The sequence below is a fragment of the Lygodium microphyllum genome, chromosome 3 (assembly GCF_053477565.2).
Source record: "Lygodium microphyllum isolate KBCC chromosome 3, Lygodium_microphyllum_v1.1.10, whole genome shotgun sequence".
NCBI classification, from domain to species: Eukaryota; Viridiplantae; Streptophyta; class Polypodiopsida; order Schizaeales; family Lygodiaceae; genus Lygodium; species Lygodium microphyllum.
The window spans coordinates 185,652,423-185,671,820 of record NC_141137.1 but is presented as its reverse complement, the minus strand read 5'-3'; the positions used below and the strand labels follow the sequence as shown (position 1 = coordinate 185,671,820).

The window sequence follows — 19,398 nt, the reverse complement described above, 5'->3', positions numbered from 1 at the left end:
TTATGCATTGATGATATCCTTACACGCAAAGTGATTATTGAGGAGGGAAGAGCGCATAAGAGATTAATTTATTGTTGCTTTGGGTATTCTTGTAAAGCCTTTGATATAGTCTAAAAAGACCAATTGTGTACACAAGCTATATGACATAGGAGTGTCTAGGGAGCTCACTTGGGGGATCTTGGCATTATACAAGAGCGAGATTGGCAGAATACAAACATCTAAGGATTGATCATTACACTATAGGGGTGAAACATGGATGTTTTCTCTTTGTGACACTATTTGAGTTTTAGACATTGATGAGATCCCAAAATATATCTTATGTGGAGGGGATAAAGAAGCTCAACTAGAAAATACTTGGATATCCTTCTTATTGTATGCAAATAACATTGTGTGGATAGTTGACTTTCCACAAGGGCTACAAAGGCATTTGTATGCATTACATTGTTATGAGTCAAAAAATGGACTTTTAGTTGAATTTGGTAAATCTGAGGTTATGGTGATTAAGAAAATCCAAGGTTGTGATGATTAAGACTACACATAGTGGTTTAGGATATCAACACCTATGTTTACTTATGAATGGGAGGAGATGGAGTATGTGGGTTCATATACATATCTAGAAGTCTTATTCACAAGGCCCACCTTTCTGAGGAGAGAGGTAGCAAAGACTAATTAAGATGAGGATACACAACATTGGGTAGTCTAGAGAGAGTGTGCTCACAAGTGTAGTTCCAAGAGCCTTGTGCTAAGTTGTGGCTATTTGATACATTGGTCACATCCACACTAAGTTGTGGTTGGGTAGTTTGGAGAGAGAGTGCACACAAGTGTAGCTCCAAGAGCCTTACATTAAGTTGTGTCTATTTGATACATTGGTAACATCCACACCATTGATAGGTATGGGGACCTAGCAATCATCACTAGAATGGATCACTAGTGATATCCACACATAAAATGGATGGAGATAAATGGAGATGCCCTTGGTATCCATTATTTTTTAAATGATCAAATGTTAGGCATTGGTCCCACACGAGCTCATTGAAGCTAAGTTAGGGGCAATGCCAAATGTGGTAGAGGCCCTCACTAGATCGATATCATTTGTATGCAGCTAGTGAGAGTTACCTAAACATAGATATGCACAATTAGCTCTTAGAAAAACTTGCTAGTCAAGGAGATGCTTTATATCGGTGTGCTTAGATGTCATCCTAGTTTAAGCTACATGGTTTTAGCATGGATAGATTACCACTCTTTTAGTATTTGCCTAGATGCACCATCCCTCACTCTAAGCCACTCAAATTGGCAATCTCATCAAATAGGACCTTATTTAGCTAAACATTGGGAGGATATGACTGACACTACTGTAGGAGCTAGAAACAAAGATGGTAGGTTCTATTGAGAGCATCTTCTATGTACTAGATGTTGAAATGCATGGATCTAAGCATGGCTATGGTGGCTTGAAGGTATAGAGTGAACTCATGAAGACATAGAGTTGAAGGTAGAATGTCACACAACTAAATTAGGTTCCAAGATTGAGACTTGGACTCATAAACACAGTCTTGTGTGGTTGGATAATGACTCAGACACTTAACTAAAAGGACAAAAGTACCATCATATTGCATTGAAAATGAGAGGCAAGTACATTGCTTTATAGCTTGAGGATAGGTGCTATTTTCCTGCTTTGTGCATATGGGATTCTGGATAACCTGCATATCATGTACCCAGACTGCTTTCTCAAAGAGACTATACTAGGTATGATTGCCTAAATCTCAACACCCCTCCTTAAACACAATCAGAAAGGCACAAAGTGTGTACAGGCTTTAGTGAGTCACCACCTGTAAAGTGTGGACACACCACAAACATGGTAAACACCAAAGGATGTCGTGCAGAAAAAGCTGAGTGTGGGTACCAAACACATAGTGGATATCTGGAGTCTATAACAAGGGCCTCACAAAGTGTACAAAGGCTATAATGCTAGATTACATGAGGAGTTTACAAAGCTTAAGACAGAAGCATTAGGGCAAGGTTATACAAAGCTTCAAAAAAGTCTATCATAAAATTGGGAATAGAAGGACTGATAAGGCTTGTCCTTCTGCTCCTGATGGTCTTCTTCTTCTTCCTTTGCTCCATGATCTTCTTCTTCTTTTACAATTGCAAGGTAGGCCTTTTGAGACCTCTTTCTGGCATGGCAAAACTTCTTAATGTGTCTCGTCCTTTTGCAAAAGTCACAAAATAGCTGGTCCTTTCTTCCTTTGTTCATGTTTTACTAACATACAACATTTGTTCATCTTTAGAAGTACTTGATTCTTCTTTATTTTTTATCTTCTTTTCTTTTTCCAATAGAGAGGCCTTAATATCAACCAGTTTAGGATTTGGCATTGATTAAGGTGGTTGAAACATTATCATAATCAGAAGGCAAACTTTTTAGTAAAACACCAATACAAATATCTTCATCCATTTTGAGATTTATCCCTACAAGCTCGATTAGAAGACTTTCCATATAGTTCAGATGAGATGCCAAGGATGTATAAGGCTTCATATCAAGTTGAAAGAATTCAATCAGTAAACCATACTTTAAGGACTTGGACCGTGCACCAAACAAAGTATCTAATCTATCCCAAGTGTCATGGGACGTGTCACAAGCATCCACATGATGGATGTAGATGTCATCCAACTCCAATTTGATGATGGCCTATGCTTTGTCATCATTCTTCCGGCAAGTAGCTACAAGAGTTGCATCCTAAGGCTTCTTTTCTTGTCCATGGGTAATGGCCCATTGTCCCTTCTTCATTAGGATGAGTTTGATGCGGCTTTGACAGGTGTGAAACCCGACTCCTTTGAATCGACATGTTGGTGAATCTTTACCCATGTTGGATGTCTAGAGCAATAGCAAATTAGCACAAATTTCTCATATTTGAGCAGCAAAAAAGTTGATTGTGTCAAAAGACACAAGTGCTAATAGCACTAGATTAGTATCAATAGACACCGTGTTTGAGTCTTCTACCTTGAGTCTTCCAAATCTTCAAAATCCTTCAAGATCTTCAAAAAGTGAATCTTCCCCTCCTTAATTTGATGCTGGGAACTTGAGATTTGAGTGGCCAGAGCTTCACAGTTCTGAAACCAATGGAAAGATGAAGTGAAAAAAACTTTGAAGAAAGTTGGCTTTGGTAGATTAGGGTTTTTAGGAATAGGGGTCTGATTTTTTGATTGGGGCAGCTCATAGAGGTGATCATTTGGGAAGCCCTCTTAGTAGGAGGTAGCCTAGGTATGAAGCTTCAATTGCCCCATGATCTCGATGAGAATCGCGACTTGCACACAGCACGCCAACGGTACAAACAACATGCGCAGAGATCAATCAACGAGCTCCAATTTCTGCAATGTTGGAGCTATAGATCACCAACGTTAGCATTTGAAGTGCCAGGAAAAAGCGCCCTGAGCAAAGGAAGATATCTCCAAAAGGAACCACTGGAAGATATGGCCCGTAGAGAGAGATCTAGAAGCTCCAACTGAGGTATATCCTACTAGCTATGGCTCCCATGGAAGGTCAAGTGGAAATAGAGATGAAATTTGAGCTCATGAGCTAACACTGAGCTGACCAAAGATGGAGAGGAGCTAGAAGAGTAAAAAAGGAAGCTGAGCCATGCTCACCATGGCTCTGATACCATGTTGAAATGCATGGATCTAAGCATGGCTATGGTGGCTTAAAGGTATAAAGTGAACTCTTGAAGATATAGAGTTGAAGGTAGAATGTCACACAAGTGAATTAGGTTCCAAGATTGAGACTTGGACTCATAAATACAATCTTGTGTGGTTGGACAATGACTTAGACACTTAATTGAAAGGACAAAAATACCATCATATTACATTGAAAATAAGAGGCAAGTACAATGCTTTATAGCTTGAGGATAGGTAGTATTTTCCTACTTTCTGCATATGGGATTCTGGACAACTTGCATATCCTTTACCCAAACTGCTTCCTCAAAGAGATTATACTAGGTGTGATTGTCTAAATCTCAACACTAGAGATGATGGCTTTATCAACCACCCGAGATATATGGGCATCCACCTTTCTCATGGGATCAAATGCATGATCATGACCCATCTCTTGATGGGACATACATAAGTTAGAATCTATTATTGCTTAAACTACAACCAAGCTCCCCAAATTCTTCACATGGGATAAGATTGAGGCAAGGTGGTATGGATCAATGAGGGCTTTCTTGGGAGGGCATTTATAAACATTGATTCTGTATATTATTGCCATGTTCACATTTTATATACACCCATGCCAAGGTTTGTATGCCAACTTCTTAGTGAAAAAATAACTACAGCCATTGTAATTTTAGGTAGGGCTTTCTTTAGTTGTTATCTTTATGTTTAATGTTTCTTTTTTAAATAGTAAAGTTGTATCACCTTGTAGACGGTTGTAACTAATTTCTCATACATCATTTTTTTGGCCATTTGCTTCTCCCCTCAATCTTCTTAAGGCACACCATGATGAAGACTTGTTACAATGATCAAGCTCATAGACTAGCACTTACATCATCCACATATGTTTCAAGTATGATGGATAACTATGCAACAAGGGGACAAAAAAAGCATGAACATATCCATTGATGAAGGCTGCGAATGCCTTCATGCCATGAACTTTAGGGACTTCAACAAAGTACACTTTTCTAGACTTTCCTTGCAAAGTTGGAGATGCCAATGCTCTTAGATGTCAAGTTACCGTTGTTTACAAAGTTTGTCTTATTATACATGCAATTATTGGATGTATAGTCATGATGGTCTATAATTAGATGCTAAAAGATAATTTCTATTAATACAGAATAGCAAAGAGACATTTGTTACAAAAGCCCTGTTACTTCAGCCATTTGGTGAACTTAGACAGGTCCTCTCTCTCGATTTTACCTAGCAAGTAGGAGACACCTAAAAACCACCAACTTTTGATGCTATTGTTGGCCATTAATACTAACAGTGCTCCCCACAAATTTAGCTTTGTTCCTGGTACCCCAGATTTCTATAAGAGTAGCGATCCTAATCAGGTTTAGTATGATCCTCCCTTCCTAATCTAGCTTGTTGCTTTCCTCGAAGATGCAGGCTTGCAGCTCCAGGACAGCTCCGATGTGTGGGAGTACCCCATTCCAAATTTGCTGACAGCCATTCCAGAATAGGTGCGGCATGTCTTCCTCCCCTCCGCACGTACATGTACCGACCCCGAATCCTCTTTGGTGCATTTTACTCGCAGTGATCATGGCGCCCATTATGATCCTCCATCCGAAATTTCTGTCCTGAAGTGGGATCCCAAGTCCCCAAAGGTTCTTCATGATTTTCTCAAACCTACTAGAGTCCATCATGGCTTTCCAATGCTTGCATACCCACGAGATTAATCGTCTCAAACACCCATCACTTCACATTTAACACCCTTGCTCCTTTGGTCTTAAGATATGAGCAAAACATACCTGCCCTGGATCTTGGCACTCCCACCAAGCCTCTTATCCATGTATGGATAGATAAAAATGAGGACCTCAGGTCACAACAGCCATGAGACAAGTTCAACTCATTCTCCCATGACATGTTACAAAATAATTGCTCCTTCAGTTGACATTCACATTATGTGTACCGAACAAGCTTATTATCCATGTAAGAATAGAGAAAGAGAACCTTAGGTCACAACAGCTATGTCTCAAATTCAACCCGTTCTCCTATGACATGTTAGACAAAATAATTGTTCCTTGCTTAGTCAGCACTCACATTGTGTGTAGCCCTGTATTTTTATCTGTTACTTACTCTATAGCCAAGGCCAATTAAGCATGATCAGTTTTCATTCCTGTACACCTTCATGGGTGAAAAGTGCAGCCCTTTATAAGTGATTAGAAACGATCCTGATTCACTTTTGGTTCAAAATAGACTAATTCTGCAAATTCAAAATGATAAGCAGTTATAGACTAAGTCAAAAAGATAGATGACAACCTTCCCCGAATTCACTTTTGCTTCAAACATAACTAATACTGCGAGTTCAGAATTATACGAAGTTAATTTAATAAATTAAGCCAAAAAGATTGATGACAACCTTTACCCACGTATCATAGTCATCCAAAGGAATCAAGCATTACAGCCCACCAGATTGGTTGTCACACCATGAACCACCATTGAATTTATCATGTACTTAGCTACTCTTTACATGGTTCCTTGTACTTTGTATTTTACCTCCAAGGGGATTTACATGGTTCCTTGTACTTTGTATTTTACCTCCAAGGGGATTTTCTCTGAGGTGTTATTGATAGAATTTTCTTTTCCCTGGTTAGAAAAACCTTAAAAGAATCGAGATCTTAGTCATGTATTATTGGGCTTTCTTGTGTAGCCTCCTAAGTCTAACTCAAAATTGACCCAGATCCAAGCTAGCCATTGATTTCTACCAAAAAGAAGAACCGATTCATCTCCTATTCAGGATGCTGGCAGATGTGCGATGACAACTGTGTCAACCAGATTTGATGGTTTGATCATTCCTTGGTACCCTTTAGGATAGCTAGAGCAGCCTTATGAACTTCTGTATCACCAGCAGCAATGATGTCTATTCCTTCTGACAAATATTAAAAAACATATACACGTTAGCTCCGTAATTATAATGTCAATTCCCTCTCTCCATAATAGTAACCTGTCAAAGGCACTTGAATTTTTAAAATCATACCCATGGATGTGTCAGTTTCCGTATACCACCACCTTAGTTGTTCACCCTTCCAATTTGTCATTATGCCTCCAGCACCCTCTACTACAGGAACGAGTGCAAGGAAGTCATAGGGCTGTGAAGAAAGAAACAATGTATCAAAGTTTCAGAGCCTTCTTATTTTGGTCAAACATCAACCGGGAGTCTACAAAAATAAAACTCATTTTCAGTAAGCTCATACCTTTACCCCAGATTCAACAGCAAGGTCAACATATCCAGCAGCCAGAAGCCCAAATGCATAGCAGTCACAACCATAAAGAGGAAACTTAACCTGCAAATCAGACATTTTGTTTTGAGTTTTTGTTTTCCTTATATGCACATGACTAGACAGACAAGGTACTCAATATATCAGTCTGCTCATGCTATGTTCCAAGACCATGGTTACTTAAGAGACCAAGGTTTCCATTTAAAGAGGTGAATACAATGTCAAATCTTCTTTTTTTGGGGGGAGTGAACCAAGTATGATTATGTGTAGGGGAAAGATCTATAATATGAAGTAGGTCATTTTCTGGGATGACTGAGACAACATAGAAAATAAGCACACACATCTGGCCAATATAAAGGTAGATGTCTCAAGGTGAGATATTTTGCAATCAAAAGCAATCAAAGATATGTAGCTAATTTTGAGGAAGATCTCCAAAGTGAAGCATTCTTAAACGACAACACGAGAACATTGAAGTATGTGAAGGAAGGGGAATTAATCTGGTGAAACCTATTGATTTCATACAATGTAGATAGTTCACAGAGCCAAAAAGTGACAAATCTGGCAATGGAGAAATTAAGCCAAAAATCCAAAAATTCCTGCCAAATTTCCCGTATTTTCAAGGAACGCCATAACAAGAAATTTGTAGCTGCGACACATGCATGCAAATGGAGATAAGATAACCTTTTGTCTCAAAGAAGTGTATGACTTCTCTGCTTCCCCAGCAAATAAATGTGGGCTGGTTGTATATCTACATAAATATCACATGCAACCTTTTAGCAAACAAATCAATGAGAAAAGACAAATCGTTTGAATTTTATACAATGCTCCACTTTTAGCACGTGCAATCTTGGAAAACATCAAGCAGAAATGTCAAGCCCCAATATAGGTCTGTGCTTCTACAATATCTTCCTCAGGAATATTTCCATTTAAAATTTGTATATATGTGCATCTCTTTGACTAAGACACAGGACCATTATAGATTTGTAGCTAAGCATTTCACACACTGAAAGATACGCTAGCTCCCATGAGTGCTAATAGCAGGAATTGTGATTCCAACATAATTATATCTGACATCATGCTCATGCTGGGTTCTCTAGAGGACTGCAGAGACATGTTATGTCCGACAACTCTTTTGCACAAAAAGATCTCACACCGAAGAGAGCTACTTCACTTGGATTTGCGAGGCCCCATGTGCACTCGGCTATTGGGCAAGCTCAATTATCCATGCTCCTATTTTCGTCAACTAATCAAGGTCACCACAAAACATTTCACATGATGAACTTGAAACAATTAATTCTGGATATGGCTAAAATTTTAGATTGGGGAATTGGACATCTTGAATGTGAGTGATCCCCAGCCGCCTGGACATATAAAGCTACAATTACAATGTTGCACTCAACCTTACACAACATTTTCAGGCTTTAACAAAGTTTCTTTTTTGGAACTAGAGATGCAGCTTGACAACTTAATTTAAACATAGATGCATGTCAAAGGACACTTATAATAAACTATCTGAAAGCTGGTTGTGTCAAAGTTCACAGCAATGATGCAAAATGTAATCGTACAGATAAGCACTGCCCAACATGTTGCATTGACGTGTTGAGATCTCCGAGTTATTTAACATCGTCTTTCTTCCCTGCACACCAACCCATCGCTCATGCAGTACGGGTTGATCAATGATTCCAAGAATCTGCTAAATAAGAATTGGTTAGTAGTAGCCATGTAGACTTTCAGCAATTAACAAATAGTGACCATCTAACCATGAACTTAAGCCACCAAACTATGTGCTTGCAGCTCCTAAAACTGCATGATAAGCATATTACCTTAGCGAAGGCTCTGAAAACCAAATGCAGCATAGTTTTTTTAAAGGACAAAAACAACCAGAAAAGCATTCACTAATATTATCAACAACAAACAAGGCAAAATGAACTGCACACATTCTGATCCATCTTTCTTGACTGCAGTCCCATCCAGCCTTTTAACCATCGCCTATCATTCCACCAACAAATATTACATGTACAAGGCGGTCCTATTCAGACAATATAGACAATCATCCTAATCCCTCCATCAATTACTTGCAGCCAGTTGCTAAGCTGGATAGGGTCACCCTATACTTTGCCCTTTCAAGTCAGGTCATTCTTACACTAGGACCAGATGGGTGTGACCAGATCTAACTTCTTATACTGGATCTATTCAGTGTGCATATCCATCGATTCAGAACTCTAGCACCAGATGGGTGTGAGAACAAACCAGGCATCTCCAGCCGACAAACAAGCGCTCTTATTGACCCAAGCCTAGAGCTTTCCAAGCCCTCTTTGGCTCCTTCAACACTAACAAGAGGAAAATCATGTTAATATGTAACTCCTTGAGATTATGTTCAGAAGACAAATCTTAGACCAACACAGATTGCAGCCATACTGCCTCCAATTCCCTCCCTGGAGCTGTGCTTCTATTGCCATCTTTTCTGACATGCTGCACACACGACAGACATGACCCTTCACTGTGGTAGCTCAAAAGTTTGTATGGCAATAGGCCACAAACCATAGTATAAGCATATAAATTGCATCTGAAAATGCAGTCACACAACAGCTACACCAATGGCTGCCACATCATCATTCCATGGTCACGGTGAAAAATGGCCTCGTCTGCATGTGTTGTGACACAGTTCTCGTGACAGACTGTGCTCAATGAGCGTGTGGATTGTACAATGAGGTCATGCATGCAGCACCTCTAGTCTCTTTGCACATCAGATTTATCTTCTCTTGATCCAGCATTCATCCATTTGTATTTCCTTGATAATATAATATAATCGCATGCATCACAGAGAAACTTAATTTGACCCACCATCCTACAATAGGCTTTCTTGCCAGCTGCCTGACATAACTTCCATATACTGAATTCAAAATGCACATGAGCAGCATCCCAATGAAGTCAGAAAATTATTCTACAAGTATTCGAATTCCTCAAAATTAAAGGTGTAAGGATCATGTAACCTTACAGGAACTCCCCTGTGAACAAGAGAAATAAGTATCCCAAAAACTGGCTTCCCTGCAGCACAATATTTCCACAAACAATTCAATATCATAGCCCATATTTAACATGCTAACACCCATCACACCTTACTAAGAGCTGACAAACCAAAATATTAGAACACAATCACCCACTGAGAAAACCAAAAATTCTACCGAATTGGATAGTCATTCCCATATAACAATGAAAACTAAAACACCTCAGTCTAGACGCCACATGTATGCTTGTAAAGCTTTCAATATAACAAATTCACATTGCCTATTGTCACTTGCAATGCAGTCACTTCCCACCAAGGATCCACTTAGACTTCAAAATCAAAAACATTCACCCCTTGCCTGAAACCTCAAAATGACCTCCGTGCTACAACAGCATTACACAAACGATCTTTTGTTAGTCATGTGCTAAGCTAGTGGTAACATCATCTCTTCTGAGTGGAGAATGGGATTCAGAAAAGCAAACTAGCATTAAATTATACTTGTGAGAAACTTCATATTCATAGATGTCTAGCTTTACAGAATTTATACCTATGGATGTAGTGAAAACTTTTTATTTGCAGATGCCTAGCTTTCAAAATTGTCAGCTCCAAATGAAGACTGATGTGAGCATAAATCAAGCCAAGACAAACAAGCCTACCAGTGATAAAGCTCTTGGTGCCATCAATGGGATCAAGGACCCAGATATAGTCGGTGTCCTCTTTAGGAAGATACAATCCATGCTCTTCTCCAAATCTGCAAAAGAGGAATCAAAGTTGAAGATAACTCAGCTCTTAGGAATATAAGCAGCATCAAAGTATGGTGTTGATGAGAATAGCAAACAGTGCAACCATGCATTGATTCACTATCGAATAATGTCAAGGAAACTTCAAAAGGGAGTGAAGAAAATTTTCCAAAACATTTGCCCTTGCATAGCAAAGTTCCCTAGCATTCTATGACTACCCAAAGCGCTTGCACCCATAACCTGGAATATTGAACTGCCGCCAAAGTACCCTGAATGTGCTGAAGGTTGGGGAATTGTTGGCTGTCCAAAATTTTCATGCTCAAAATCACTGTTTGCCATGCAAATTGGCACCTTGCCTAAAGGTGGATTCTTGAAACAAAGCTCCCTCTGATTTGGCATACCCAGAGTCTGTCCATTCAAAGACATAGGTAAGAGATGGCTGCCCATGAAACTCCCCAGGCTTCTTAGATTCTAGATGCCTCTTTTTCTTCATAGGCATTGAAGGATCGTGCAAAAAGCAGTTCCAGGATTCTGAGTAAGCTGTTAAAGAGTACCCACCTCTAAACATTATATCTGCTTCCCTTCATTTTCAGCTTCTTTTGCCTCAGAAAGATCCTCTTGTAATGCATTTGCAGCTTGTTGTACCTCTTCCTTTCGATCATCATTGGAATCTGTACCATGCAATCATACCCTATGCTGTGAGGATTTTCATTCCTAATCCCTTGATGAAATCACTTCTATGAGAAATTTTCTATGAATTCCCTTTGCTGCAAACAAATTACAGAAACTGGAATGGAAGGATTCTAGCTCCACATTTGTGAGTTCATTGTTTGCTATACTTCAGTTTGGGTTCATTGTGCTTGTTAGTTTATGTTTTCATGCCCTTTACTTTCACTAAAGCCCGTTTCATGGCTTCATTGCTGGGACATTGCCATCTTCTTTAAGGAGGTGGGAATGTGGTTTTCTTGAGTGCAAGCACTGAAGAGATGACACCCGTTGACACTGAACCTTGGTGCCATTTGTGATATTTCTTTAATTTACTGAAGAAAACTTTTCGAAATGGGTAACAAAACGCTGATGTTCGGCTGGTAATTGTCCAAGCTATTATCCACAATGATTACGAGCTCAAAGCCCATTTTTGACAATCCCAAACTTGTGAATCAACGAGCGTTCACACCTCCTGAGTTCTGGTATAATCCCATTGACAATGTCTCCTCTAGCTCTCTGCATTTTGTACATGCCACTTGGGCCATACCATAATCAAGCCATGTACTACTGCGATGCTAAGCTCCTACAAGCTACTAGGCATAGAAAGAAAGAAATCTTTCTCAGCTTGGAGCTATCATCCAGTCTCCTTTTAAAATTCGCCAAGAAAGGTCCTGAGCTACCCTAAACATGCCAATGATGAGTGGCAGTTGGCTCTGCTTTAATTCTACTCATCTAGATCCTCCTCCCCAGCCATGTGATGCAGCTAAAGAACAAAGAAGGCTACACCACATGGTCTATCAAAGAATGAGTCTCTCTAAACCCACTCTTCTGGGTCCCACTGCCATCTAAGTAGGGGCCACCTTTGACAGGACCAATGCCTCCATCCATCAAGCAAGTGACTGACTGGGTCTGGAGAAGCCTATAAAGTAAGTCAGAACCAAGTCCTCTCTCTCAATCTGGCCATCATCCTCCACCATGAAATGAAAATTCTATCTCTACTAATCGCAATAAATCCAAGCAGAATGTCCCCTCTAGAGGAGAGACATATCCAGGTTTGAGAGGTGGCTGTATCTGTCCTCTACTCGTGAGGAACTCCCTTTGTCACTAACTCTATTATAACTCAGGCGCCTCTAAGACCTTGCAATCTTTACCTCTAGATCTCCTATTGTATCTCTCAAAAAGGAAACCAGTGTCCTTACTACTTAAAGTAAGCAACCGTAGGCTTTCTGCCACACATCTTCTCATAAGAAGACACATTATACATAAGAGCTATGGGTGTCCCATTCATGACATGGACTACTGTATGCACTACTTCTGCCCAATAAGTCAAGGGCATATATATCTGATTCATCATTGCTCTTGCCACCTCTACAATAATACAATTCTTCCTTTCAACCACTCCAATCTATTGTGTAATGGGTATATACAAAAGCAATATGCTTACATGGTACCTCATGTTCAGCATATGGAACCCACATATTTTGACAATGTAGTAGAAAGCAAGGAATGGAGATAAGCGATGGATGCTAAAATGGATGTGTCGGAAAAGAATCCGATATGGGATCTTGTCAAGTTACCTCATGGAAAGAAAGCCATTGGTTGCAAGTGGATCTACAAAGTGAAATGTAAAACAAATGGTTAACTTGAGAGATATAAAGCAAGGCCAGTTGCTAAAAGATATGCTCAAACTTATAGGTTGGATTGTGATGAAACATTTAGTCCAATGGCTAAGATGACTACTATTAGAGTAGTCATTGCATTGGCTTCTATTTATGATTGGAAACTCTATCAAATGAATGTTAAGAATGCTTTTTTAAATGGTAAATTGAAAGAAAAAGTTTATATGGATACACCACATGGTATTTGGTTATTACAAAGACAATATGCATTGGAAATGCTAGAGAAGTATAGAATGACACAAGGCAAGCCACTATATACACCTTTGGATCAAAATGCAAAGATGATAGATGATGATTATTACATTCAAGATGTTACCATGTTTAGGAAGATGGTTGGACGTCTTATCTACTTGCCTATAACAAGGCTAGACTAAAGTTATGTAGTTGCAGTGATAAGTCAATTTATGTAGAAGCCATGCAAGACACATCTTGATACAATGCAAAGAATCTTGGGATATGTAAAGAAAACTTTGGGATTTGGATTGTTCGACAAGAAAGGCATCAAACCTACATTGTTTGAGTATACTAATGCAAACTAAGCTGAAAATGTCAAGGATAAGAGATCTACAAGTGGATATGCTACATTGGAAATGCTAGAGAAGTACAGAATGACAAACTGCAAGCGAATGAATACACCTTTGGATCAAAATGTGAAGATGGTAGATGATGGTCATTACATTCAAGATATTACTATGTTTAAGAAGATGGTTGGAAGTCTTATCTACTCAACTGTAACAAGACCAAACTAAAGTTATGCAGTTGGAGTGGCAAGTCAATTTATGTAGAACATACAAGACACATCTTGATGCAATGTAAAGAGTCATGTGAAGAAAACTTTTGGATTTGGATTGTTCAACAAGAAAGGCATCAAACCTAGATTGTTTGGATATATTGATGCAAACTAGATTGGAAATGTCATGGACAGGAGATGTACAAGTGGATATGCTTTCTCTTTTGGAACAGCCATGGTTAACGTGAACAATATAAAGCAATCTATTGTTGCATTATCTAGTATGGAGATAGAAGATCGTGTTATAGCACTTGCAATGTGCGAGCAGACATGGTTGAGATTACTATGATGTGGTTTGGGGATACACATTGATGGAGGTGTGATATTATACTTCGCTAACATCAGTAGCATCATGCTTGCTAAAAACCCAATCTACCACACAAAGATGAAAGACATAGACATAAACTACCACTTTATTAGAGGGAAGGAATTGGATGGTGAAATAGACTTGGTCCATTCAAAACAAATGACTAAGTTGCACGTATCTTTACCAAGGCATTGTGTAAAGATAATTATGGATACTTCAAGAGTGCACTTGGAGTTCTATGTGTGCAAGCTCGTTTTGATACATATGGATATAAATATTAAACAAGACAACACGACAAAAAATATCTCCCTCTGAACTTCATACTTGCTGAGTGTCCAAAGAAATTGACCTTTAAGTTTGAGCATTTTATCAATAAAATAGAATAGCTTTTGAGTAATTAAAGTGTTGAAAAAAAGAGTCTTCATATCTATGTTAGTAAAATGAGGCCGCAATAGGATTCTCAATTCTTTTATAGTAAAAACTAATAACTTTGCCATTGTTAATGTAATAATATTGCTAAAGTAGCTTCAAGAACATATACAAAAATCTCATCCTCCACCAAAGTTGATCTCATTCAATTTTTGAGACATACTTTTTATCTATCATCTCAAAGTTACTCCCACAATAATAAATTGAATTCTTGGTTTATACACTCGAATATCATAATGTGTCATTAGGCTCTATATGAAAATAATTGAAGCCTTCAAATGGGTCTCCATTGATAGAGACACTTTTTAGAATCAACCACCATTACATTAAAGACAAGTCTCCATAAATATTCATTATAAAGAACTACAAACATCTATCACCATTTCATTTCATATGAAAAAGAAAGCTCTTACATTGCATGATTTGGGAAATGTTTCAATATAAGAGTGCGCATTGCTTCTTCAGCTGTTTGATCTGCTATTGTCACAGGACCTATACATGGATTCACAAACTATAAGAATAAATACAAATCATCAAAAAAATGTGCATATATAGGTATTTGGTAGTAACATCGCCATCATTAAATAATAAAGCAACTTAGTAACATAAAAAAGATTTGAGTACCACACTTCAAAAACTAGAAAAATCAACCAATCCATTGCACTCATGGGAGAGAGAGATATTACATTCTCTGGAATTAGATCCAGAAATCAAGTTATAGTCCGTGTCAAATGGAACCAAGATTTGAACATTTCAGCCACCACATGAAGCATGATACAATAAGCTACCTTAATCTTGGCCTACAATTAATCTCCAACTAGTCTCATTTCTTTCAGCTATCATACAGCCCCAAAACATTCTCTAGATAAAACTTATGAAACTCAAGTGCTTTTGGTAGGACAACTAGCTTAAAAAGTTCCATGAGAGGAGATCATGGGCAAGACCATTCTTCTATGCCACATTATCACATCTTCCCCAATTTCCATCAGCCCTTGCCACACCATCATCACATTAGCTGCCATTCCTGCTAGCCCCATTTCTCCTTGCTTCCTTGCATTGATCTTCACGCACAGGGGTGGGGATCTCTAGCAATCTAATGTGCTACTGGTTGTCAGCCCTTCGTTTCCCTGTTGTCATCATTAGGTGCTATTACCATACTCACATTAGCATTCCTATGCATTTCATGCTAGTCATCTCCTAGTTGTGAGCTCCATCAAAGTTTTGATGAAGACATTGAAGCTCTAGCAACCCATGCATTTGAGTTTCCAACCTTGCATTTAACTGCATTTCAATTTCAATGTGTTATACTGTGTTCACATTGTTGAGTTTCAAAATGCATTATAAACTAATTAGCTCTTTACTACAGCCCCAAAACTAAATTATTACCAAAGCTCCATCAAATAGTATGTGTTCCTAGAGTATAGATTTGGGAGGATCCACACTACTATAAATAGACATGCTACCCACCGCTCAGCCCTAATCTTATTTTGCAAATTGCTAACAGCTGTCTCTATTGTCCATGCCCCATTCGTGGAGCATATCTTAGTTCAAGCTGTTGTCTACTGCTGTCCCACATGTGGCACCTGCTGTCCAGCCTCTGTACCTACTCGTGAGACTGATTTCAGCCTGTTGTACAACCAAATTCTGCTGTGTAAACTGCGAAATCATCAGCTGCTACCTGCGTTCGTACATGATCAGCTGTCTCAGCATGCCACATCATCAACTAACCCTGCATTTGTTGTTCCAACCCTACCACATCAACCTCAGCTTGCGTTTTGTAGTTTACTACTCACTTGGCTGCCACATCATCATCTCTAGCTACATTTGCAGATTTTGCTGCTGTCTACTCCATTCACCGACATTGATCTAGCCTTCTTATAATTGTGTTTGTTGCTGCCAAACATCTCTGAAGACTACCGACTATGTTTCCAAATCCATCAAAGTACAACACAGCCTTTAGCTTATACTCTCTACCCTAGTGCTAGAGACATGTGAGTTCAAGGGTCAATATCTACTTTGCATAGTATGTTTGCTGATTGAGAATTGTATTGACTCATCATTAATTTTCCTTCACCTTTAGTGTTCATTGTCTCTTAGTTAATCTATCCCTAATTCTGTTCTTTATCAGTCTGTGCTTTGTTGTATGATTGCGTTTGTTATCTATAGACAAGTATTTCTTTACATGGTATCAGAGTTAGGTACTCATTGAAAAAGCCTAGGCTAGAGAGCTCATCATCAAAAATAGGTTCATAGAGGAAAGATAACTTCTAACACTTCCACACCACTTTAGTCTCCCGAACCTGCTACGTAAAGACTCGAGCAAGGGTAGGCCTCAAAACTTGCTTGCAAGGATTCAACACAGATGAAGAGTCATTGAACTACTTGTTGAGAAACCCTTCACCCGCACTTTGTGTTTTTTGCGTTTCTAAATTTTGCGTTTAGGGTTTGCAGCCCCAAAAAAGGGGCGGCGTCCTAGACTGACTGTGTCTATTTATAGGCCACTCTCTCATTCATTCCTTACAGCTTATTCATTCAATCCGTCACCTCTTCTCTCCAACCTCTCCACTACCCTCACACCCCTTCAGGAGGACATTGCGGTTCGTGGTTCGTAGTTGTCTTCATCATCTTCCTTGTGCTACGACACCCTTGTTCCCTTATATCACATTCACTCCATGATTCAGAACTTCATCATTCCATTCATCAGAGTTTCTTCTCTCTTCTCTTCCCTTCTCCATGTTTGCCGAGTTCACTCCGTGTTCCTCCCCGCAAACCCTACTGTCTTGCTAGTACGTCATCTTTTGACACGGTATCAGAGCTGGATCTACTCAAACAGCGGCAAAGATCCTCCACTCCAGTGAAGGAAAAGACCGGTGGTGGATACGGCATCCACTTCTCTTCTTCTTCGGCTGCATCAAAATCTTGTTTTTGCATGTTTTAGGTGTTTTCAGCTTGCTGCCCACGCCCCTTTCGTGGAGGACATCGCAGTTTCAGTTGTCCCTTGCTGTCATCTACAGTCAAGCGCCTGTTCAACCTTCCACCCGCAATCTACAACTATTTACAGCAGAACGACTGTTGCTAATCACTCTCCATTCAGAAAACAATCTCGTTTTTACAGATTTCAGGTATTTCAGCTTGCTGCCCACACCCCAAACGCGGAGGACATCGCGGTCCAAGCTGGCCATTGCTGTCTACAACAGTTTAGCGCCTATTTCCAGCCTATCACACACCGTTCGGAGCTGATTTCAGCATATTGACTGCTCCTGCTGTTTTTTTCTGCGTTTTTAGTCTTTCTCTCACCTGTTGCCTGCGCTTTTAGTCTTTCTCTCACCTACCACCTACGTTTTTAGTCTTTCTCTCTCCTACAGGCTGTTTTTCTTGCATTTTTAGTCTTTCCCTCACCTGCTGCCTACGTTTTTAGTCTTTCTCTCTCTTGATGCCTGCGTTTTTAGTATTTCTCTCTCCTCACCTGCATTTTTCTATTTTTCTATTGGTTGCAATCTCTTACTGCTGGTCACATCCTCCTCCCACTGGCAGCTCACTTTCAACCCTTCACCTACCCTCCTACCCCTTGAGGCAAACATTGCGGTTTGTGCTTCACACTGCCCTCACACCCCTTGAGGTGGACATTGCGGTTCGTGGTTCATAGTGGCTGACCTCTTCCTTCTTTAGCAAGGCACATTGGTATCCATGGCTTCTTTACCAATAGATGACCAAACTATTGGGTGCTCCCATTGTGGCATCATCGGACACACCACCGATGCTTGCCGACTTCGACCTTTGCTCCCCACCCCCCCGGAGTATATGTGTCTTCCACCAAGCACTCCTTGTGCCACCTCTCCTTTTTGGGCCACAGAGATCGTTCTGCATCGGTTATCAGAGCACTATACTCAAGGCAATACAACGCATCTGATGCGCACTAAGTCCTTTCGAGCACATGGAGGATCGATTGACACTACGACTTCCTAGAGATCATCGCAATGCCAACGGCAGTCTTCTCCCACTTATTTTCAGGTACAGTGGCTTTCACGACCTACGGATTTGCAGTCCGCTCCATCGAGAGACAGTGATTGTTTGATACCGTCTCCTCATTAGTCTGCTCCTTCAAGAGACAGTGGGCTGCTCGACTCCTTCCTCTTCTTCGGCTACCCAGTCTGCTCAACTAAGAGACAGCGACTGTTGCCCACCTCTTTCTCATTCTGAGCCCCACCTTTCCCTACCCTCGACTGCTCAGGTTCGAGAGGCTACCTTTGGAAGCTCTTCAGCACCCCAGATACCTTCTTCAGCACGATCGGCAACACTTTCTTCGTCATCAGACATTTCAGAGTCCATGATCCATGAGTTTTTGGATTCCCTATCTATTTTAGAGGGGGATGTTATTTCTTTGCCCTCAGAGGGGGCATCTACTTTTTCTTCGACTCCAACGGGAGCCCCTCCACCTCCCACCTCAGAGGGGGAACCTACTCCACATGAAGTTCTTCACCCATCCTCTACTTTCTTGGGGTGGCTATCTTCGACCAATCATCTCTTCTACTGATACCCAGGATCTTCAGATACCACCTAGATCGAGACCTCGGAGGTTCAGCCGCGACTTGGTGACGAGGCCTTGGTATTCCTTCCAGCATGGATGCACAAAGCTAATGGCTTCTCTCCGAGGTTGAGTTTCGGGTTTTCCAATTCACTGTTTGTTGTTCTTTATTGCAGGTTCTCTTTCCGGTGGAAATCTTCGATCTTAGGGATCCCCTACATCTTCTTCCTCCTCTTCTTCTCTGCCTTGGTCACTTGGTCAGCATGGAGCCACCTCCCAAGATCGAGTAT

General features: G+C 40.0%; 1 protein-coding gene across 1 annotated transcript in view; it reads right to left on the bottom strand.

Annotated features, from left to right (window-relative positions):
• Positions 1-6,019: 6,019 nt before the first annotated feature.
• IMPL2 (inositol monophosphatase family protein) overlaps positions 6,020-19,398 on the bottom strand; it is a 56,664-nt gene continuing 43,285 nt past the window's right edge. Inside the window, exons 2-9 of the mRNA XM_087675193.1 lie at positions 14,997-15,075; positions 10,587-10,681; positions 9,922-9,971; positions 8,489-8,613; positions 7,605-7,671; positions 6,900-6,989; positions 6,683-6,794; positions 6,020-6,574 (exon numbers count right to left, since the gene is read on the bottom strand). Of these exons, the coding sequence (XP_087531319.1) occupies positions 6,495-6,574; positions 6,683-6,794; positions 6,900-6,989; positions 7,605-7,671; positions 8,489-8,613; positions 9,922-9,971; positions 10,587-10,681; positions 14,997-15,075 (698 nt within the window). The 3' untranslated portion in view covers positions 6,020-6,494. The remainder of the gene's footprint in view (positions 6,575-6,682; positions 6,795-6,899; positions 6,990-7,604; positions 7,672-8,488; positions 8,614-9,921; positions 9,972-10,586; positions 10,682-14,996; positions 15,076-19,398) is intronic.